This window comes from Giraffa tippelskirchi, chromosome 12, assembly GCF_054371585.1.
Source record: "Giraffa tippelskirchi isolate mGirTip1 chromosome 12, T2T-mGirTip1v1.2.pri, whole genome shotgun sequence".
Taxonomy (NCBI): Eukaryota; Metazoa; Chordata; class Mammalia; order Artiodactyla; family Giraffidae; genus Giraffa; species Giraffa tippelskirchi.
This window is the reverse complement of record NC_137286.1, coordinates 45,548,834-45,571,601: the sequence shown is the minus strand read 5'-3', so window position 1 is coordinate 45,571,601 and position 22,768 is coordinate 45,548,834. Positions and strand designations below refer to the sequence as shown.

At 55.2% G+C, this 22,768-nt stretch overlaps 1 protein-coding gene across 6 annotated transcripts in view; it reads left to right on the top strand.

Annotated features, from left to right (window-relative positions):
* ZNF710 (zinc finger protein 710) overlaps positions 1 to 22,768 on the top strand; it is a 74,739-nt gene that overhangs the window by 40,692 nt on the left and 11,279 nt on the right. For 3 of the 6 annotated variants that reach the window (XM_081547033.1, XM_081547030.1, XM_081547032.1), the window contains exon 2: positions 20,934 to 22,413. In XM_081547033.1, the coding sequence (XP_081403159.1) occupies positions 20,962 to 22,413 (1,452 nt within the window). In that variant the 5' untranslated portion in view covers positions 20,934 to 20,961. Of the gene's footprint in view, positions 1 to 7,419; positions 7,572 to 12,178; positions 12,378 to 20,933; positions 22,414 to 22,768 lie in introns of those variants that run through there. The other 3 variants (XM_081547028.1, XM_081547027.1, XM_081547031.1) reach the window with 2 other exon arrangements.

Genomic DNA, 22,768 nt, shown 5'->3' with positions numbered 1-22,768 from the left:
TGCTGGGTTGAAATGCCAGCGTGATGATACAGTCCAGGTAGTTCAGCGATGTTTCTCGCCCTGTGCTCCCTGGCCCTGTGCTCCCTGGCATTTTCCACGTGCCCCTTCTCTCAGCTTCCTTCCTTGGGTTCGGAGGCCCTTCTGGGCCTGTTCGGACTGAACAACAGTCTTTCCCAGGTGAAGGTAGCAAAGGCAGGGTTTTCATTCCCTGGTCTGTGCTGCCTCCCACCCCCACACGCCGCCCACCCCCACACGCCGCCCGCCCCCAGATTGGCCTCAAGCATCTCAGGGCCTCGGATTGGTCCTCCTCACTTTGTAATCCCAGCCCCTGCCGCCCAGCTCCATACAGACTGATGGCTCCATAGATGAGTGAGGTTGAGGCTCGCTCAATCAATCAGTAAACCAATCAGTCTTCCTCCACTCAGCCTCTCTGCTCCTAGGCATTTCTCATTATCCAGCGTCTGGATGATCAGAAGGAAAAAGAAGCCTGTGCATAAAGGTGACCCCATTTCAGGTTTCGCCCTGACTCACTGAGTATTGAGAGACAGGAAGAGCCAGAGAAGGAAGATGAAGAGGGGGGCCAGGGACGCTCACCCGCCCCACCCTCTCAGGGGGACCTTCAGGGAGATGTTTGGTCATTAGACTGAGGGCCGTGTGCGGGCAAGGACCATCCTGTGCACCGCGTTCTTCCCGGAGCTCAGCACGAGTCCCACACACAGTAGACACCCAGTCATAACTGATGTCTGTCTGCAGAAGGGAGGCAAGGACAGAGCCCACATCTAGGCCTGTTTGGAAAGAGGGACTTGGGATTGTCCGGGGCACCTACTTGGCTCTTAGTCCTGGGTCTCGGCCAGCCCAGGGAAGTTGCTGATCTGTGATGTCCACAGAGGCCCCTCCCTTGGAAGGACACTGATCCGACAGCTGGCAGCCAGTGAAAAGGGAGAAACCACCACCCTCTCACCCTCTAAGCAGGCAGCCACATCCTTGAGGCAGCCCCAGGAGAGGACACCCCATCCCAGGGCCCATTCAAACTGTCCCTCCCTCCACTGGTACCCACTGCCTCCTGAGCAGACTCGGGCCCCAAGCTGGCCTCCAGCCAGAACAGCTGCCTTTCTCAGACCCTCCTCCTTGGTCCTCCTACCTGGGCTTTCAACTCTCAGACCAAAACAGGAGAATGAAGAGGGCCCAGAACCGCAGAGGTCGGGCCTCACTCACAGTGTCATGGCCCAGGGCTCTCCCGGCCTGCGCTCACCCGGGCCTGGGGCAGGGGAGGCTGACCCTGAAATAAAGCTGATGGCTGCCGGCCTGTGCCTCCTGCTTCCCTGAGAAGAAGCACTTCTCTTGTGAGTGTAGTGAGTTTTGGGGGGGAAGCCTTTAAAGCAACCCTTTGATGCTTCTCCAGGAAAACTGCATTTATTTTTTTGTTACTTTTAGGAATTAACTTGCGGTTCCCAGCCCCTCCCTCTCGCCCGGAAAGGAGAGAAAGAGAAAGAAGAAAGGGTCTGCATTGTCCCGGTGATTGGCACCTTCTGTGAATTAGGGGTCACTGCGTCGGGGCTGTTCCTTTTCAAGCACCCCCTTCTCCCCTGCACGCGGTATTCACACTGGAACATTCTTTCTTTCAAAGCTTCTGTCTTTCTCTCCCCCTTTGTATCTCTGCTTTCCTTCCCTTCACTTTCCTGCCTTTCATTCTCAGCACTCACCCGCTCCCTCGGGGACTGCCCGCTTCTCCTTCTCTTTTTTCATCCCTTTTCTTCTTCTATTCAGTTCCTTTTCTTTTTTGCGCCCCCCCCCCTTTTAAATTCTTTTTTCCTTTTTATTTTTGAATAGTGCTTCTGTTTTCAAGGACCGGGATGAGCAGAGAAGTCGGTTTATTTGAGGAAGGGAGACTATGGAGGTTTTAATAAACCTCCACCCCCCGCCCCGTGTGCTCTAGATGTGTGAAAAAGGACCACCACGCAGGACACCGGCTCCCTCTGGGCTCTCGCTTTGAGAGGGAAGGGTGTTCTGAGAGGGAAGGGTCTCCGTCAGACAAGAGGGAGCTGTTCATCACAGGTCAGGTGGTTCTCGCTGAGAAACAATGAATTGGTCATCAGGATGCAGACACAGCCCTGGGGATGGTCTCCCTCTCTGCCTGGCCCCAGAGTGTGCCTTAATTTGTGCAAACGGGAGGACCTGAGGTGGGTGCAGAGCCCCCAGACCTCCCTTCTGTGTGGGAGCCTGGCCCCCCTGGCCAGGCGAGGGCTCGGGGAGGCCGTGGGAACCTGGACCAGGGCTGAGCGTGAGGGGGAAGGCCGAGCGATCACAGGCAGCATCACAGGCTCTCCGGCGTGGCTTCGGGTGGTCCCGGCCTCAGGGCCGGTGGGCCTGCCTCAGCTGGCCCTGGAGACCTGCACAGGAGGCTGGAAACCTGGAACAGCAGAAAGGAGGGGTCTGGCCACAGTGGACTGCTCCAGGCAGCCGAGCAAGCCCTGAGGGTTAGACAGGTGTGACCGATCGAAGGCCTGACAGCTCCGGAGCGCTGCAGGGCCTGATGGAGTGTTGAAGCATGTGGAAGAGGGTTTCTCTCAGGGAACCCCTGCAGGATGAGAAAGCAGAGGCCAAGGGCAGCACGACTGGATGGAGCCGCCGCTGCCGGTCAGGGCAGGGACCCAGCTGCATCCAGGGAGGAAGGTGGAAGGACAAGTCAGTCCCACCAGGCACAGAGGTGGCCCGAGCAGGGCGGGACAGCAGGACGGGTGGGGACAACGAGCAGGCTCACTGGAGGAGGAATATCAGAGAAGTGGATCTGAATGCCCCCTGAGGGATGGTTTATCCAGGAGATGCGGGTGGAGCACCTACTGTGTGCAAGTTCAGTGGGCAACATACCCTCAGGAGGAGGACAGCCTGGGGCTCCGAAGGGCTGGGCTGTGTTCTGCCTCTAAGTCTGGGTGACTGAGATGGAGGAGCTGTGAGTGGGGATGGCAGACCCTGCCTCCGGGGACAGTAGGGGTTTGTGCTCCAGCGAAGGGATGGAGATACCCAGCAAGCAGACACCATCTCTTGCAGGGTCTCCCAGAGCCGAGATTCTGGGGACAGGCTGCGAAGGGTACCAAAGCCCCCCTGGCCCCACCCGCCCTTAAGACTACCTACTGCCAGGGCAAGCCTGGCTGCCCATCAGGTTTTTCCAGTTTGAGCAAAAACATCTTCTTACACCCCATTAAGGCGCCGCAGCACCTGGCCTGGAGATGAAAGGGGAGCCCGGGAAGGTAGCTCGCTCCTGGCAGAGGCAAGAAAGTGATCAGGCTTCAGAGACAGACAGGTTTCCTGGGGCCCCCAGCCACCCCCTGTTCCAGGGTGGCAGAGGGCCTGCTGGTCAGTCTGCCCTTCAAGACCTGGCACAAGGAGCTGGCTCTTCTAGGAAGTCGCTTTGTGGCCCCAGGCCAATTCCCGGATGCTAATAATAGTAGCGAACAGGCTGCTGGGTTCCCACTTTATGTGTTTTCGTTTCTGAGGGCAGGTACTGTTGGCACCCAGCCCCACCTTAATCAGGAGAAAGAGTCCAGGGGATAGGAGGAAGCACAGGTGGGATTTGAACTCAGGTCTTCAGATTCCAGAGGCTCAGCTCTAAACCAGCACTTCTCAACCCGTCTTTAAATTACAGTAAATCTACATAAGAATGAGTTCCATCCGAGAGCGTGTTCCTTAAGTCCAGTTTGTTCGTGAGTCCAACAAAGTTAGCCTGGGTACCCAACTAACACAATTGGCTATATAGTGAAGAGTGAGGAGAGTTAGTCGCTCAGTCACATCCAGCTCTTTGCGACCCCATGGACTGTAGCCCACCAGGCTTCTCTGTCCATGGGATTCTCCGGGCAGGAATACTGGAGTGGGTTGCCATTTCCTTCTCCAGGGGATCTTCCTGACCCAGGGATTGAACCCACATCTCTTGTGTCTCCTGCATTGGCGGGCGGATTCTTGACCACTAGCGCCACCTGGTAGGCCCCACACAGACTATGTGCTGTGCTATGGGGGCTGTAGTTGGTATTAAATTAGATGACGCTCTTAGAGTTGGCACAGGCTGGCACTTGAGTTCTCAGGACCGCCAGCCAGTCTGCTAACATCAGGATTATGCCACCAGTCGAACAGGAATAAGAACACTGCCTACACAGGTGCTGCCCATACAGACGGCTGCTCAGACCGGGCGGGGAGGACCCAGTGGCATCGTGCCCAGAAACAGCTTTGTAAACCATCAAGGGCTCTGCCTGGACGAGCAGGTGTGCTTGTTCCCCTGCCCGGCCTGTGTTTCTGGGTCCCCAAAGAACTTGTTTCATCGTGCACTTTGGCACTCAGATCTGGGGGTGTTTGGAGGAGCCCCCGCGTGTTCCTGAACCAGGACTCTGAACAGTTATGGCTACAGTGCAGGAAGGAGTGTAACCCTTGGCTCTGGCCCACACACATGTGCGTATGCGTAGTCTTCACCCAAGAAGCTTCCTGGACATTTTAGTTTCAAGGAATCAAGGCCAGCATGGGGTTGGGGGGGGGTGTCTTAGACTCTCTGCTTCACCCTGTGACCTGTTGGGGCTGTTTGCTGAGGGTGGGTCATCCCAGCTGGCAGCATTGAGACTAAGAAGGTGCCCAGTGGTCCCAGAAAGAAACATTGCATTCTGGTGAGAGGAGAGTTGGGTGCTGTCATTCTTTTAGAAGTGTGTTCTCTTTAAAATTATCTGTTTATTTTTTTGGCTGTGCTGTGTGGCTTGAGGGATCTTAGTTTCCCGATCAGAGATCAAACCCATGCTCCCTGCAATGCAAACACAGAGCGCTAGCCCCTGGACAGCCAGGGAATTCCCAGAAACTTGGTCTTTTGAGCCACCCCGATCAGTTGTGAAATTTTAGAAAAGAGAAAACATCCGGCATCTGACAAGGGCTTCTCCAGGTGTACCAGGAAAGGACTTCCCACCTCCCCAGGGCGCCATGGTACGTCCCAAGAGACCCTCACCCCACCCCCGTCCAGCAACCAAGGGACTCTTGTGTGGATCAGAACTGGAGCTGAAAACTTCCTTCAAGACTGAGTTCAGTTCCAGCATCTCTCCGTGTACCTGATTCGGTTACTTTTTGTCCCTTAAAATAGTTGCTTTTTCCAAATGTTCATGTACTCACCACTCCTTTGTAAGTCTTACTGCAGATATGTTTAGTGATATTAAGAAAGTATCGGGCTTCCCCGGTGGCTCAGCGGTAGAGAATCCGCCTGCAGTGCGGGAGATGCGGGTTCGATCCCTGGGAAGATCCCCTGGCGAAGAGAATGGCAACCCACTCCAGTCTTCTTGCCTGGAGAATCCCATGGACAGAGGAGCCTGGTGGGCTAGAGTCCATAGAGGTCACAGAGTCATTCACTCTGAATGACTGAACACACAAGAAAATATCAAATATTTTGGGGCTGTGGGTGAACTATATAGTGTGTTTATATATAGTGCAATGGTAAAAATAAAGAATTTCCTTTTTATCAAATGATAGCACCTGTGCCAGGTATTTTCACTCACATGATCTCAGCCATCTTGTGGGAAGCCGTCACTCCCTTTTTCATTTAAGGAAACTGAGGGTCTGAGAGATGAAGCAACTTGCCCCAAGGCCTCACAACCAGGAAGTGGCCTGACTCACTCCAGGCCCTCCTGCCGCCCTCCGTTGTGGGGCCCCACCCTGCCCTCCACCATGGCCCTCTCTGAGGAACCTCAACCCCACAGGCTGTCCCCACAGCAGGTGGTGTGCTGAGGAAACCCTCAAGTCCACCGCAAACACCTCTGGTGAAGGCCAGACGTTTGCTTGGTTTATAATAGTCGCCTCCACTAAACTCATTTGGCCTTTGCATCACATTCCACATGCACTTGAATTTTAGTGCCTGGGGACAGGTGGTCCACAGCTTGGCACTCTGCAGGTGAGGTCTTCTAAAGCAGGGGTCCCCACCCTGCAGGATCTAATGCCTGACGATCTGAGGTGGAGCGGATGTGATAATAATCGAAGTCAAGTATGCAGTAAATGTAATGCACTTGAATCCTCTGGAAACCAACCACACCCCCACCCCAGCCCACCCCTCTCCTGTCTGTGGGAAAATTGTCTTCCATGAAACCAGTTCCTGGTGCCAAAGAGCTTGGGGACCATTGCTCTAAAGTGCCTCAGTGTCATCCTTTATGATCCAGGTCAAAGGAAACTGGTTTGCACTCTGGGCTAGGCCGGCCACCCTGGCCACCTTCTCCTCTGATGTCTGTGGACCCCCTGCCCTTAAGGCCCTCCCACCCCACTGCCCTCTGGCAGGTCACCCCAGAGGGTGACCCCCCCACCCCAGAGGCCCTCTGGTCCTCCACCCACCTCTCCTCCAGCCTGCAGGTGAGAGGTTCCCCACCCCCCGTCAGTCCTGGGAGAGTGCAGACCCGTCGGGGGCTGGCTGTGTCGCCTCCATCCTGTGGCTCCAGCCTCTTTCCCCTGCTTTCTCTCCGCAGTCTCCCCGAACCTCTCATCTCACGTGTGCCTGTCGCAGGGGTTGCCTCCTGGCGCCACCTTCATCCTCCTGGCCAGACTGCAGGTGTCCACCCCTCACGTGGGTTCCGACCCACAGCTCACCATGCGGCAGTGCGGGTCATTAGGTGACTAAAGAGAGACCTGGCACAGTACTGCCGCTGACGGTGGCTTGCGTGGACGGCCGTGTGCATCTCATGTCTGCGTGTGTACAGTCTCGGGCTGAATGTTTCCCCAGCTGTCCCTCCCCTCCGGAGATACATGAAGGCATTACGTGAATGAGAGAGGCATTCTTTACTCCTCTCCTGGCATAAATCCGTACTCGACTTGGGTGTGTGGGTGACTGCAAAATAAATGTTGATTAGAGCATCGGCAGACGCTGCCAGGGACGCTGCTGGGCTGGAGGCCCGGGATGAGTCATGCCGGCTGCCGTGAGCGAGGAGAGGGCTCCGCGGCCAGGCCACCCTCCTTGGCCGTCTTCGGCCCTCAGCACGTTCTCTGCCTGCTGCTCTTCTGCCTTTTTCCCTTCCCTTCATCTCTCGCTGCATCAGATGGGGAGATGGGTGGGGGCTTCCGAGCCAGGTTCTCTTCTTCCTAGACTGTCCCAACCCCTCTCTTGTGTACTGCATCCCGTAGATCATGCTCATTGGACCAATGGGCTCAGCTCTGGGAAGTGGAAACTGGGATCCTGTGTCACAGATGGGGGGGCCTGAGGCTGCCCCAAACCAGTATATAACGGGGTGGAGCCAGACCCCACAGCCAGTGGAGTCTGTTGACTCCCAAAGTGCCCATTTACTTGCAAGAATCTTCCCGACACCTTTAAAAAAAAAAAAGCAAAGTTGCTCTGTCTTTTTGTGGTACCCCATGCTTTTTGTGCTTTTTTCCTCTCCTGTTTCGTGGTTCTTCGTCTTATCTCTGAAACCAAAATGTGAGGTCCCCGAGAGTGGGATCTGCGTGTCCCACCAGCCTGGCCCAGGGCGTGGATGATGAGCGGAATGAGAACAGAAGCAACAGCTCCTTACTGTGCACCACCAGCCTTGTTATCAAACACAGCACAGGCGGGCTGACTGTTCTACCCACCTTATGTAAGGAGCTTGAACATTTGCACATGTTGTTATCCACTGGGGGCCTGGAACCCATCCCCCACGGAAACCTGTATTCCCCTTCTTTCCTTTGCCTGAAAAAGCACTTAAGGGACTTCCCTGGTGGTCCAGTGGCTAAGACTTCTGCGCTCCCGATGCAGGGGGCCAGCGTTCTATCCCTGGTCAGGGAACTAGAGCCCATACACAGCAGCTGAAGATCCCACATGCCACAACTAAGACCTAGCACAGCCAAAATTAAAAAAAAAAGTTTTTTTTAAGCACTTAAATTAGACCCAAGAATGAAACCCAAACTTCACTTACTCCTCTCATGTGTATCCTAGATGAGGTGAGTTGGGTGAGTTACTCCTTTATTCCCTGGTTGCCTCCTCTGTAACGTGGGTTTGTCATCAAGATGTCACGCTTGGGACTTCCCTGGCCTCCCATTCGTTAAGATTCTACCCTTCCAGTTCAGGGCCAGGCAACTAAGGCCCCACATGCCGCGTGGTGTGACCATAGGGAAAAGAAAAACGGGTGTCATGCTTTCTGCCCATGATCTCATCAGGCAAAAAAGCCTGGCGTGAAGGAAGGGCTCAGTGTGCGGTGGATCCTTTTCATATCACTGTTCCTTGTCTTCCAACAAGGAAACCAAGTCCCAAGGAGGTTGAGGAACTTGTCCAAGGTCACCTAGCTCATCCGTGGCAGAGATGGGGGTGCAGGCTAGGCCTGCCAGACTGAGAGTTGGGTTCCTTTCCCTCTGTGTCAGTCACTTAAGTCGTGTCCAATTCTTTGTGATGCTATGAACTGTAGCCCGCCAGGCTCCTCTGTCCATGGGATTCTCCAGGCAAGAATACTGGAGTAGGCAGCTATTCCCTTTTTCAGGAGGATCTTCCTGACTCAGTGATCGAACTCTGGTCTCCTGGATTGCAGGCAGATTCTTTAGCAGCTGAGCAACCGACTGGGGAAGCCTTAAGGGGCTGTCTTTCTATGCCTCCCCTCCCCTTCTGCTGCTGCCCATCTCTTCCTCCTTGGGCCCTGCTCCTGGTTTTCCTGATGTGCTCAGCCCGCCTTTTAGGGGAGAAACAGAGAGGTCGTGTCATTGACACCTCCCTGGGCTTGGCAGGCCTGGATCGCTGGGCCTTGCTGCGTCCTGAGGCTGGGCCTTGCCAGCTGCTCGCATGGGGCAGGTAGGAGCTACTCCCGAAGGACCTTTGAGCCCCAGGACTTCGTGGCCACCAATACTTCCTCCCTGGCCCACAACACAGCTCAGCTTCAGCAGACCCTGAAGCTGCCCGTGGACTCCTAAAGGGGTCTTTAGGGCCCCTTTCTTCTCCATGTGGCTCTGGTTTCCCAAGGGACTTGATACCATTTTCCACCAGCTCCCTGGTTTTCTCTGTCACTTTGAGACACTGGGGCCCCAGCTATGATCGGCTTGTTTTGTTTTCGGTGGTAAATCTGTTTCTCTTGTGTTGAAGGCAGGGGCTGGGGTGTCTGGGTCAGGAATCGCATGACCTTCCCCTCCCAGGAACATAGGAAGAAGAAAAGAAAAGGGGGCATGATTGTAACCTGCTCCGAACGCACCTTCACCTCCTACTGGCTTGGTGACTTGGAGAAGTAACAGGCTTTCCCAAGCCTCAGTTGGCTTATATGTAAAATGAAAATAAAGATGCCTATCTCCCTGGGGTGGCTAGGATTGCGCGCCCGGACGGTAGTATAAGCTTAATTAATGGCGGCTAAAAAGAAGTTGGAAAAAACTGACAACCCTTACTTCTGTCTTCAGCTGTGGAGATGGGACTTCCCTGGTGGTCCAGTGGCTAAGATCATGCGCTTCCACTGTAGCGGGCACAGGTTCGATCCCTGCGTGCCACTCGGCATGGTCAAAAACACTGCAGAGTCAGACACGTGTGCCAGAGAGTCCCCACCGGTCGGTGTCGCCTTTGCTCAGAGGCCATTTAGGATCATGAGGAAGAGTGAATTATGAAGAGTGGGTGTGAATCTCACTGTTTGGAATGAGGGGAGCTAGGTACCGCAGTATAGCTGTAGGCCGCAGACTGGGACAGGCCCTGTGTCTCATGCATACATGCACACAAGGCAAGGTGGGGCCTGGAGGAGGTGTGGGGTGTGGGGCCATGTATGTGTGGACCTTTCCTGAACTGCAGTGAATTCCTGCTGGGACAGTGATGCAAAGGGATGCTGGGCCCCGCTTACCCCTGAGTCTGGGTCCAGCCTTGTTCTCTCCTGAAGGGGCCTCCCCTAGCCTGACCTCAGAGAAGCAGGGCCAAGCCCCCTAGGGTGCCCCCTCTCCCAGTGAGCCCTCATCCCCTGGACACCCCCCACCTGTGTTTACTTCCTCCCTGTGGTCACGTGTGTGCTCAGTCATGTCTGACTCTTTGAAACCCCATGGACTGTAGCCCGCTAGGCTCCTCTGTCCATGGGATTTTCCAGGCAAGAATACTGGAGTGAGTTGCCATTTTCTTCTCCAGGGGTTAGTGAGGTCAGTAGAGGGTCTGCTTGGTGGCAAAGTAGGGGGTCCATTCTGGGGTCTGAGACTAGCCCTTGGAAAGATAGCTAGAGCTGATGAAATAGGGTTTCTTTTTTCTCCTTTCTTCCTTTTTCTTTCTTCTCTCCTCCCTCCCTTTCTCACTCCCTCCCTCCCCTCTTCCCTCTCTCTTTCTTTTTAGCAAGAGATAAATAAATGTCGCCCTGAGATGACAAGAGAATATTGAAAGAGATAAAAAGGCTAGTAAAAGGGACTAGAGACCAGAAGCAAAGGACAGAAGGGGATTTGGGCTATATACTGCAATGAGGGGAGAGATGAAAGAGGGAAGAAAGAGATGGGAACGCAGGACCGAGTGGCAGAGCAGAGGATGGGGTTGCCACGGAAACGGAAGGAGGGAGAGGAAGGATGGAGAAGGCTGAGGGCTCAGTGCGGGAGGGGCCTGAGACAAGGCTGGAGAGGAGGAAGGGAAGCTGTGAGGGGCTCCCAGGTCCGAATTGGGCCCCAGCGTGGAGAAACCGAGGTTGGCAAGGAAATAAGAGCCGACCCAGAAAGCTCATCCCCACCCAAAGGTGGCAGGGTGGAGAGAGCTGGGCCTGGGCCCCTGGGGCTGGCCCAGCTGGGGTCTGCCCTGCCCTACCTATCAGGGACTGTCTCTCTTTAAGCCTCAGTTTCCACAACTGTAAAATGGAAATGGTTCTCTTCCCCAAGAGGGCTGCCTGGAAGCCTGGAGACTGCACATGCTCATCACAGGACCTGACAAAGGTCAAGCCCAATAAAGGCTCCCGATGTTCCTTCAGTTGTGATTCTTATCTTTGTCCGTGAACTTCTGAGCCCAAGTTTTGTTTGTTTTTCCCTGTTACATTACAGTGGTGATCTTTGGGGCCAGATGAGTGTCCTTGTTTCAAGAATAGACTTGCTTTTTGCTTCTGGAATTGGAGAAAAGACACAGAGCCTTGCAGAAACATGAAGCCTGGCGTTCCTTCTCCTGGGAACAGGGACTGCTCCCGGAGCTCAGGGAAAAGAAGCACAGACCTGGGGGTGTCCACCTGGGGCTCAGCAAGGGGCTCTCTTTTTTTTCTTCACACTTGAACATGGATGTTCTCAAAAGGCGCAGCAGATTCATTCTAGATGTGCGCTCTCTGAGGATTGTGCTGTGGATACATGGACATGTTCTCTCCCCTCTCATAGTCTGTGGTCTAACTGGGGCACCAGACATTGAGCAAATAATTACACAGTTAGATCTGTGATTAAAAATTGTGGTAAAGCCCAGAAAGGAAAAGTAGTAAACTTGTAACTTGTAAACTTGTAAGTAGTAGACTTAGAACTTGGGGGACCAGACCTGGCTAGGGAGAAGGGTGGTCAGGGAAGGTTCCTGAGGAAGAGATGCCTGAGTTGAAGGCTGGAGGATGAGGGACAAGAAGGCATTCAAGGCAGCAGGAACAGCATGTGAATCTGTTAAAGAAAATAAGAAGCCACATGGCTGGAGGGTGATGAATAAGGGGACAAGCAGTGCTATGAAGTTGCCACGTAAGCAAGGGCCAATCGAGCAAGTTCTTTTAGGTCTTTAGTGATGTGTCTGGACTTGATGCAGCCAACAGCCTGGGGCGGCTGCCATGTTTGCTGTGGATGGATGGATGGATGGGTGGGTGGATGGAAATGCACTGGAAATCGAGAGCTCTAAGTTTGGTGCCCACTGTGGGACGGGAGCCTTGGGGCCTCAGTTTCCACATCTGTAAAATGACAGCATTGGACAGGAGTGTCCCCAAAGGCCCTTCCAACCCTACTGATGAAGATTCCAAGACCATCCTTGAAGATGAGGGGTCTTCAGTAAGGCCACTCTCCTGCTGTGGGAGAACCTAGCTTTCTTTGTGGCAAGCAAGGCATCAGGCCAGAGGAACCCCAGCCCACGGCCTTCTGGGGACCCAGTGACTTGAGATCAGAGGCACACGTCACCCCTGTACCCGAGGAGGATGCCTGTGCTTTGTGTGGAGCTCTATAAGCAGCTCAGTGTTGTCCTTGGCAGTTAATTAGATGCCCTGTTATTTTGGGCTCATTTCTACAAGGGCTTCCAGGTGGCTCAGTGGTAAAGAATCTGCCTGCCAATGCAGGAGACACAGAAGACAGGGGCTGGAGCCCTGGGTCAGAAAAAATCCCTGGAGGAGGACATAGCAACCAAGAATACTCCAGTATTCTTCCCTGGAAGATCCGATGGACAGAGGAGCCTGGCAGGCTGTGGTCTGTGGGGTCGCAAAGAGTCACAGGCACTCTCTACGAGAATCAGGAACCCACTCAGTTTTCCTCAGGACAAAAGGGTGAGTGAGGATTCCCCAGGCTGGTGGCAGGGGCTGGCACCATTCAGGAACCAGGACTCCCCAGGAGTGCACAGCCTTGCTTCTCCAGACGTGCTCACCCCCTCCTCCTCAGAGGGCTGGCTCCAGCTGGCTTTGTGTCACTGCCTCCTGAGTTTTTGCCTTACTTCACCTCACATGCACCTTTGTGTATGAAGGGTTTGCTTGAGAGTTTAAGGCTTGATGTATAGCTGTGCTTCCAAGACGGGAACCTCCATGGCCTAAGTCCATCTGGGATGTGAGGAGGAGCAGACCAGTGGTCTCAGCTCCTGTATGAACCGCCTGTGGTGAGGGGTAGGCATGGCTGTGCTGCGTGGGGGCCGTGGTCTGGGCAGGGGACCCCTCAGAGTGGGGAGGAAGGGCCCATCAGGTGCAGGCGTTACAACATCCATGGGAGGGCACTCTTCATTCACCCTCAGGCCCAGGTCATGTGTGAGTGCTCATCAGCTCTTACTAACTCATTTTGAGAATCAGAGTGAATTGGAAAGATTTGGAGAAATATGATATCCAGGCCCCAGAGGCAGAGATTCTGATTTAACTGGCACGGGCACCAGTGCTCTCATCAGGCAGTGCCAGTCGGACCCTGTGAAGCCAGGACCTCTGCCCTTGGAAGAGTTTGAATTGAGAGTGGGCCCAAGATTGTGCCTGGAGAATCCCATGGACAGAGGAGCCTGGCGGGCTACAGTCCATGGGGTCTCAAAGAGTCCGACACAACTGAGTGGACTTTTGGGGCTTCTCAGGTCACACTAATGGTAAAGAACCTGCCTTCCAGTGCAGGAGACGTAAGAGATACAGTTTTGATCCCTGGGTTGGGAAGATCCCCTGGAGAAGGAAATGGCAACCCACTCCAGTATTCTTGCCTGGAGAATCCCATGGACAGAGGAGCCTGGTGTCTTTCTCTCTGGACAGTCCCCTGCAGTCACCGTCCTATGGGTTGGACCTTTGGTGGGGAAGATGGCCCATCAACAGATACAATTGTGAATCACGGCAACCGTATTGGCATTCTCTAGAGAAACAGAACCAGCAGGATATATACACACACAGAGAGGGAGATTTATTTTAAGGAATTGGCTCATGCTGTTGTGGAGGCTGGCAAGTCCAAAATCTGCAGGGCAGGCTGGCAGGCTGGAGACCCAGGCAGGATTTCTGTGATATGCAATCCCCTTCTTCTCTGGCGAAACTTTGAGGTTTTTTTTTCTGAAAACTTCAACTGATGAGATGAGAGCTGCCCATGTTAGGGAGGGTAATCTGCCTTACTTAAAGTCAGCTGATTGTAGATGTTAATCACATCAACCATGACATCACAACATCAGAAGATCCAGATTGTTGTTTGACCAAACAACTGGGCACCCAGCCTAGACACATGTAAAATTAACCTAATGTTCCTGGGCTGTGGAACAGGCCTTCGCCCTGCCCCCAGGCAAAGGGATATCTCCTGGGAGGCCGTGCCTGTGTGTGTGTGTGCTGTGTGTACTCAGTTGCTCAGTTGTGTCCAACTCTTTGTGACCCCATAGACTGTAGCCCACCAGGCTCCTCTTTCCAGGGAAATCTCCAGGCAAGAATACTGGAGCGGGTTGCCATCTTCTTCTCCAGGGGATCTTCCTGACCCAGGGATCGAACTTGAGTCTCTTACGCCTCTTGCATTGGCAAGTGGATTTTTTTTTTTTTTCCACCAGCGAGCCACCTGGAAAGCCTGATTCCTAAAGAAGGAAGGGGTATTCACCCAGTGGGAGGGAAGGAGCAAGTCCTGGCAGGGGAGTCAGCCTGTGCAAAGGCCCTGAGGTAGGAAACAGCACTGTGTATATTTGTGTGTGTGTAAGATGTAGACATACAGGAAGCTTTAAAAGAGGGTCAGGTAGATTTTGGCTGAGGATGGGCTTCTGGGCTTCATCAGCATCTCACTGTGTAACCTTGGACCAGTCCCTTCCCCTCATCGGGCCCTCCTGTGGTTTGTTGGGTTGGTGGTCCTGTGTTGGCGGCCCAGTCACTCTGACCTCTGGAGCCAGGGCTTAGCAAATCTGTCCAAGAAAAAAGGGGAAGCTGAGGCAGAGAGAGACTCCTGTAAGGAAGAGCCTCGGACACTTCCCCCTGGGCCACCCCACCCCCACCCCGGCCGCCTTGTCAGCTCCAGAGTCCAGTGAGACCTTGTGGGCCAGACAGAAGTGAGACTGCAGCAAGGAGCCCTGAGGTTTGCACAAAGCTCCAGCCTTTGCTTTCGCTTCCTTTTCCTTTCATGGGATTTGAGCAGAGTTTACCCTTAAGAGGGGGATAACAGAGGAAACTAAAGAGGGTGGTTTTGCTCTAAGTTGAAGTCCTGTGAGTGGCTTTTTTTTTTTTTAAATAGCCATTTTCATACCTGAAACTCTCTTTTCCCCTCCCTGGGCACAGACACTGGTCCTGTCCCCGCCACTCAAGAGTTCAGCCTCTCGGGACCCAGCGACTATTCTGTGGGGGCCCTGTACCCACCTGAGCCCAGTGCTGCACCTCCCAAAGTTCCTGGTGCCTCAGGTTTTCGACTGAGCTTGCTCAGAGCAGCTGCCCCTGGTGTGGGAACTTATGCTTCTTACCATATCCTCGGACTTCTCAGGTGGCGCGGTGGTAAAGAACCTTCCTGCCAATGCAGGAGACCTGGATTCAATCCGTGGGTCAGGAAGATCCCCTGGAGAAGGGAATGGCAACCCACTCCAGTATTCTTGCCTGGAGAATTCCATGGACAGAGGAGCCTGGTGGGCTACAGTCCATGGGGTCTAAAGAGTCAGACACCACTTAGGAACTGAACCAACAACAGCAACAACTGTATCTTCACAACCCAGAATGGTACCCAGCACCTGGCAGTGTGTTGAGTCGGTGAGAACCTGTCTCTCCAGCAGGAGCCCAGGGGTCTGTGGGGCCTGTGTCAGGGAGCAGACCCTCAAAAATCATCTTGAGGGTAATGGGTCACAGGGTACTGAGTGACATCCCAAGACTGGGCAAAAGCCCCAGAGCATTCCTGTGTCTTCAGTTGGTTTTTGAGATGTCCTGGTGGCAAGAGTGAGGCAAAGAATAGCCAGATGGTCACAAAGTCTTTTTGATTCTTCCTTCCAAATGGCTCCTGTCCTGACAGCCCCAAGCAAGACCAGGCCTCAACTGCTCTGCCCCACTGTCTCGTTCCCGGGGACATTGGTGGCCCTGAGCTCCATGACCCTCCCCTGGTGCGTGAAGGTGGGGGTCTCCATGAGAGGAAAGGAGCTTTTAAAGCAGTGCGGCTGAGAGAAAGTGGGCTCCCATCTTGGGGAGGGGACCCCAGAAGACAGGCAGGTAAGCCAAGGATTAACCTGCCCTCAAGTTTCCAAGAAGCCGCTTGTGCCCACTTTACAGATGAGGAAACTGAGACCCTGAGGGACCAGGTGACTTTGTCCAGGATCACCGAGCAAGTCACTCATTAATTCATTTGACAAGCATGTGTCAGTGTTTTACAGGGACCTTAGCACAGCAATAGATGAAGCAACAGTGAGAGTTCTGGGGGCCCTGGGGTCCTGCCGGGGGTGGGGGAGGCCTCCTGCTGGGAATAAGATTGTGTGTTTCCCCAGGGGCTGGCGTGGCCCTCAGGCCTGGGAGGGGGTGACACTAAGCCCTGGAAAATAGGACAGCCCTGGGCTTCTGGTGTCCCTGGCACAGTCCCCTCCCCCTCTGCAGGCTCCTCCTTCCTCTCCCCCTCCCCTGCTTTTGTTTCTTGGCCTCCACAGCGTCTCCCTCCCTCCTTCCCTCTCTCTCTCTCTCCCTCTCTCTGTCCCTCTCTGCTGTGGCCCCCTCCCCCCAACTCTCCTTGCAGGTCTTCACACTACAATCAAGCAGTGATTCTGTTTCCTCTGTCTCCCTGCCTTTTCCATTCCCTTTCTCTCTACCTGGGGACCAGGGTGTCCTGGTAGGAGGCCGAGCCGCATCTGCTCCCCTGGCGGCCCTTCATCTCACAGCCCAAGGCAGTGTGGAGCCCAGGGCGATCTGAGTTCCCCTTTCTCTGGGACACTGTAGAGAGCTTTTGTTCTGAGCCCACAGCACAAGAGGTGGGAGAGAGGCCTTGCCCTGAGAAGCCATGTGCTGCAAGAAGGCACAGGCAGATGACAAGAGGGCCCTGGGAGTGGTGGCCCCGCCCTGGCGCACAGGTGGGGCGCGCCTCCTGTCCTGGGCAGCCCGTGCCAGGATGTTAAAACCGGAGGGCTGTGGCCTGTGAGAAGGACCTGGGGGGGTGGGGGGGCAAAAAAGATGGCCCAGGAGGAGGAGGAATGATGGCACCCGCATTGCAAAGCCCCCAGCTTCCCAACCCCCGGCCCCATGTGTGATAGGCGGACGAACACGCATGGGAAATGCAGGAGAATTAGATTCCCTCTGTCTTCTTTCCCCGGGCCTCTGTCTCAACCAACACGGCTCCTCCTACACACACACACACACAGCCTGCCTGGCTGCCCCAGTGAACACTCAGCCCCTTCAGCATGTATTTACAGGGTGATACGTGTCGGTTAAGCAGGGCCTGACTGGCAGGTGGGTTAATCAAGGCTCCCAGGAAGATGTGCTTTCTGAGTGGAGACCCAAGGAGAGAGGGGCTCTAGCTGCCCTGGAAGGGGACCCCCATTTCCCAGTCCGGCTGGAGCCATGGACCAGCCAGACAGGAGCAGGTCTGAGGCTTCGCCTTTGTCCTGGGTCTGCCCATGCATTCCTGCTGGCTCATGGGAGCCTGAGGACGGAGGGCTCAGAGCCAAGACGTGACCTCCCAGGTTGCACAGACGGCGGAGCGGAGCTGCAGTTACCGAGCCTGGATGGGCCCAGGTGCTGACCCAATGCTGCTCTTGCTGCCGGGGCACTGTTTTGTCTTTTAGTTCCCCAACCAGGGACCAAACCCACGCACCCTTCATTGGAAGCACAGAGTCTTCAGTACTGGACTGCCAGGGAAGTCCCCTGCCAGGGCACTCTTGAGCTTACTACTTACACCTCGGATTCCTGGGCCATGGAGTGCGGTGCCCGCTACCCCCCACCCCCACGCCACACCCATGGGGTTGTTTTTAGGACTAAAAGGCTTGCCTAGGACCTGCTGAGCACTCAGTCACCGTGTTTGTGGTTAGTTGTTGGCAGCTCTGTGTCCCCGCACTTGGGCACAAACCCCTCGAGAGCAAGGACTGTGGGCAGGTCCCCTTCTACACCCCTGCACGGGCTGTGGTCCTCAGCCCCAAAGTAAAACCACCAGCCTGTTTCCGTGGGAGGGGGGATGCATGGTGGCTGGGGGCAGGTTCAGCTTGCCCCTGGGTTCCTGGTGTGAGCCTTGGGAGTGGCCCTTTTGCTCTTAGAAGGTGGCTCCTAACAGGGCTGGAATGTTACATGACCACCCTCCCCATGGGGGGCCACCCCAGACATGTGCTTCCACGGGCAGGCGCCCATCTGCCAATGTGTGTGTGTGTGCTCAGTCATGTCTGACTCTGCGACCCCATGGACTGTAGCCCTCCAGGCTCCTCTATCCGTGGATTTTCGAGGCCAGAATATGGAGTGAGTTGTCATTTCCTCTTCCAAGGGATCAAACCCACGTCTCCTGCATTGGCGGGCGGGTTCTTTACCCCTTGCACCACCTGGGAAGCCCTCGTCTGCCAGTTGAGTGACGTTTGGGTTTCTTTGCTCCCGTTCCCTTCAGGTGCTAGAAGAGGGTGCTGACTGGGGCCTGGAGAAAAGCACAGGAGATATGGAATCTAGAAAAATAGCACTGATCCGCCTGTTTGTAGGGCAGCAATAGAGACGCAGACGTAGAGAACAGACTTGTAGAAAGGAGAGGGTGGGATGATTGCAGACAGTAGCCTAGAAACATACATCCCGATGGGTAAAACAGGTAGTGGCAATTCGCTATATGACGCAGGGAGCTCAACCTGGGGCTCTGTGACAACCTAGAGGGGTGGAATGGGGTGGGGAGATGGGAGGGAAGGGACATCTGTATACTTAAGGCTGATCCATGTTGTTGTATGGCAGAAACCAACACAACATTGTAAAGCAATTATCCTCCAATTAAAAATAAATTAGGTGGGATTTTGGGGGGAAAAGAAAGAAAAGCACAGGGGAGGGATTAACATCTCTGCCAACATACTCATCTCATGTCCTCAGCACCTCAGGACTCGGGCATCACCTCCCCCTTGGCAGAGATGAGGAAACTGAGGCTCAGGGCATGTCAGGATGAGCCTGAACCAGAAACGGGCAAAGTCCAGATCTGAATTCAGAATCCAGGCCAAGTCCCAGCACAGGCTCCACCGCTGAGGTTCAGTCCCTCCCCTCCGCTGGCCCTGCCTTTGGGGAAGTCTGGAAAAAGTGCTGAGCTGCTTGTTTTTACAGGTCCACAGCTGCCGCTGGGCGCTGCTGGGCGCTGGGTCAGATGGGCTGCTGTCCTCCGAGGCAGTGAGGCTCCCCGCACAGGGAGGCAGGGTGGTTGCAGTGGGCACAGCAGTCTCCTCTGGACACTACAGGGGACCTCATTGCCTTTCATCTCCAAGCACAGGGCCCGACCCAGAGCAGGGATTTAGCAAATTATTTGTTGCACTCATCAAATGAGTTCTTAGTCTCTAGAGGCTGACGTAGAATCACCCAAACCTTTGATGAATTTGGGACCCCAGAATGGAGAAATCTCTCAGGTCTGTAGTTTTCATCCGCAAAGTCTGCTTCTTTGAGGACTTCCCTGGAGGTCCAGTTAATTTTATTTATTTATTTATTTATTTTGGCCATGCCATGCCGCATGGGGGGGTCTTAGAGTTCCCCAACTAGGGATGGAACCCTGCATTGGGTTCCCCCCTGCATTGGGAATGCAGAGTCTTAACCACTGGACCCCCCCTCCCCCAGGAAGTCCCCTTCCCCCATTCTTGGATGGGGAAACTGAGATGCAGAAGTGACTTTGCTTAGTCACTTGTATGTGACAGGGGTACGACCTGAGGCTGGGCTGCCTGACTCCCAGCTGAGAGTTATCTACAACATGCGGTGGGAGGGCGAGCTCTCCATCAGGGCTAGCCACCCCCCTCCCCACGACCCCCAGCCTGTTCCAGAGGTTTTCTTTCCATCTGACCCCTTCCATGAGAGCCCTGCTTTAAGCTTAATGGTTTAATCTTTAGTGTCCGTTTCAAGGAGGCTAAAATTCCTCTCTGGGGTATTTTATTTTTAGCTGGCTTCAGGAAGGGGAAGCTCCTCTGGCCTGTTGGGGGGAGGGAGACACCGGCCGGGAGCCTGCTTCCTGAGGAAAGGGCCACCGTGCACCTGACCCTGGCCCTGGGAGGAGAGCTGGCGAGGCAGGCAGGAGCCACCCCAGTCCTGTCTTCCCCCTTCCTTATGGAGCGCCTCTGTTGTGCTGTGCTGGGCACCGAGGAGGGGGGCAGGGTACAATCTGATGAGTACCCCAGACCAGGGAGGAGGCCCTCCCACATCCTGGCCGTCAGGGAGAGCTGGGAAGCACCAGGAACTGGGGGAATTTCAGGGAAGCCTGGGGAGCTGGTGGGAGGAGCCAGGAGCTCAGTGGGGTTGGGGAAAGGGCACCTGGGTGGGAGAACCCCGTGCAAAGGCCGGGCTACGCAGAGGGCACTGGTGTGGCAGATCCCCTAAGAAGGCAGGAAGCCGATGCCCCAGGTTTGGACCCGGACAGGTGGGCTCAGTGGCTTTTGTAGAAACACCTGTTGGATCAGAGAATGTGGCTGTGAAGCTGGGAGCTAGTTTTAGCATTCACTTCAGCCAGTTTTCTCCAACTTGTTAGCCATCACAGACTCCTTCTTTCAAATCAGATCTTTCATGAAATTCCAGGTTACATATCAGACACAAGCCATATTTTAATTGGTGTAAACTTAGGTGGTTAAATGTGTAACATTTAGCTAATCAAGAGCAATGACCTGTTGTGCTAGGCACAGTCATTTAGCATCAGGGCCGACAGGTGGTAACTGCTGTCTGAGGTTGGCCTCGGCACCTAATTTATTCTTGTGTGTTGCCTTGTTCTTGCCCAATATATTTAAAAACCCAAAACACCACATTCACATGGCCAAGCAAATGGTGACAATTGTTTAACAGCTCACTGTACAGTCTCAAAATCAGTGTAAAATTAATTATACCTTGGCCACAAAGCCAGTGTGTGGGAACAAGGTATATATTTCATTTGAGTAAAGATGGGTTTTTTTAACATCGGTTTTTAAAAGAGCAGAATCTTTAGTGTTTGCCGTTTTGGATCTGATTCTTTTGGGAACTCCTGTACCACTGGGGAAACCCAGCCTCCCTATTTCACAGATGGGAAGACTGAGACCAGCAAGGGGGCAGGACTTACCCAGGACCCCCACAGGGAGATGGAGGCCTGGGAACAAAGATTAGATACACAGAGGGTGTCATGGCTCCCGGTAATTACCCTGTGCCCTGTTTCCAAGGCAGGAATAGAAAGGCGTCAGGGCCAGACACACTAGACTTGGGTGAGCCCTCGCTGAGTGTGTTTCTGTTGTCCGTCTGGCAGCCGTGAGCTGGCGGTGCTCATGTTCCGTTCTCTTCCCGCAGCGATGCTCTCCTAGCCAGCCGCCACGGGATGGAGGGCTTCATGGACTCAGGGACACAGACTGATGCCGTGGTGGTGCTGTCTTTGGCTCAGGCTGCCGTGCTGGGCCTGGTCTCGGAAAATGAGCTCTTTGGAGCCACCATAAGCGCCGAAGCCTTCTACCCGGACCTGGGGCCAGAGCTGTCTGGGGCGGCCGTAGGGGAGCCCCGGGCCCCGGGCCCCGACGTCTACCAGCTGGCCTGCAACGGGCGGGCCCTGGAGGAGCCGGCTGAGGAGGAAGTGCTAGAGGTGGAGGCGGCCTTCGAGAAGCACACCCGGCGGAAGACGCGGCCGCCTGTGCGCCTGGTGCCCAAGGTCAAGTTTGAGAAGGTGGAGGAGGAGGTCTACGAGGTGTCGGTGCCCGGCGGCGACGATAAGGATGCCGGCCCCGCGGAGGCCCCAGCCGAGGCGGCTGGCGGCGGCTGCGAGGCCCTGGTGCAGAGCAGTGCGGTCAAGATGATTGACCTCAGCGTCTTCAGCCGCAAGCCCCGGACACTGCGGCACCTGCCCCGCGCCCCGCGGCCGGAGCTGGACGTAGCCCCCTTCGACCCCCACTTCCCTGACCCGGCCCGGGACGCCTTCCCCGAGCCCAGCATGGCGCTGCCCAGGCCGGAGGCCCTGCCCGTGGAGTGCGGCTTCGAGCCGCCGCACCTGCCCCCGCTGAGCGACCCCGAGCCCCCCACCATGGAGTCCCCGGAACCCGTGAAGCCGGAGCAGGGCTTCGTGTGGCAGGAGGCAGGCGAGTTCGAAGCAGACGCAGCCGGCTCAACGGTGGAGCGCCACAAGAAGGCCCAGCTGGACCGGCTGGACATCAACGTGCAGATCGACGACTCGTACCTGGTGGAGGCCGGCGACCGGCAGAAGCGCTGGCAGTGTCGCATGTGCGAGAAGTCCTACACGTCCAAGTACAACCTGGTGACGCACATCCTGGGCCACAATGGCATCAAGCCGCACTCGTGCCCGCACTGCAGCAAGCTCTTCAAGCAGCCCAGCCACCTGCAGACGCACCTGCTGACGCACCAAGGCACCCGGCCACACAAGTGCCAGGTGTGCCAGAAGGCCTTCACACAGACCAGCCACCTCAAGCGCCACATGCTGCTGCACTCAGAGGTCAAGCCCTACAGCTGCCACTTCTGCGGCCGCGGCTTCGCCTACCCCAGCGAGCTCAAGGCCCACGAGGTGAAGCACGAGAGCGGCCGCTGCCACGTGTGCGTCGAGTGCGGCCTGGACTTCTCCACGCTGACGCAGCTCAAGCGCCACCTGGCCTCTCACCAGGGCCCCACCCTCTACCAGTGCCTGGAGTGCGACAAGTCCTTCCACTACCGCAGCCAACTGCAGAATCACATGCTCAAGCACCAGAACGTGCGGCCCTTCGTGTGCACCGAGTGCGGCATGGAGTTCAGCCAGATCCACCACCTCAAGCAGCACTCACTCACCCACAAGGTAAGGGCGCTGTGCGCCACCCAGCACCCTGGCCAGACCTGGCCCCTGGCAGCCCCCTGCCAGCCACATCCCCCCAGGGCCTCCTGAGTCTCTGCTCTTTCCTCCAGCCGAGCTTTCATCCAGGGCTTCCCATAGTGCTGGATGAGACCACTTAGGTGGGGTACGTTTCTTTCTTTCTTTTTTTAATATTTGTGTGCTCAGTCACTTGCGTCATATTCGACTCTTTGCAACCCCCGTGGACTGTAGCTCTCCAGGCTCCTCTGTCCATGGGATTCTCCAGGCAAGAATACTGGAGTGGGTTGCAGTTTCCTCCTTCAGGGGATCTTTCTGACCCAAGGATCAAACTCACGTCTCC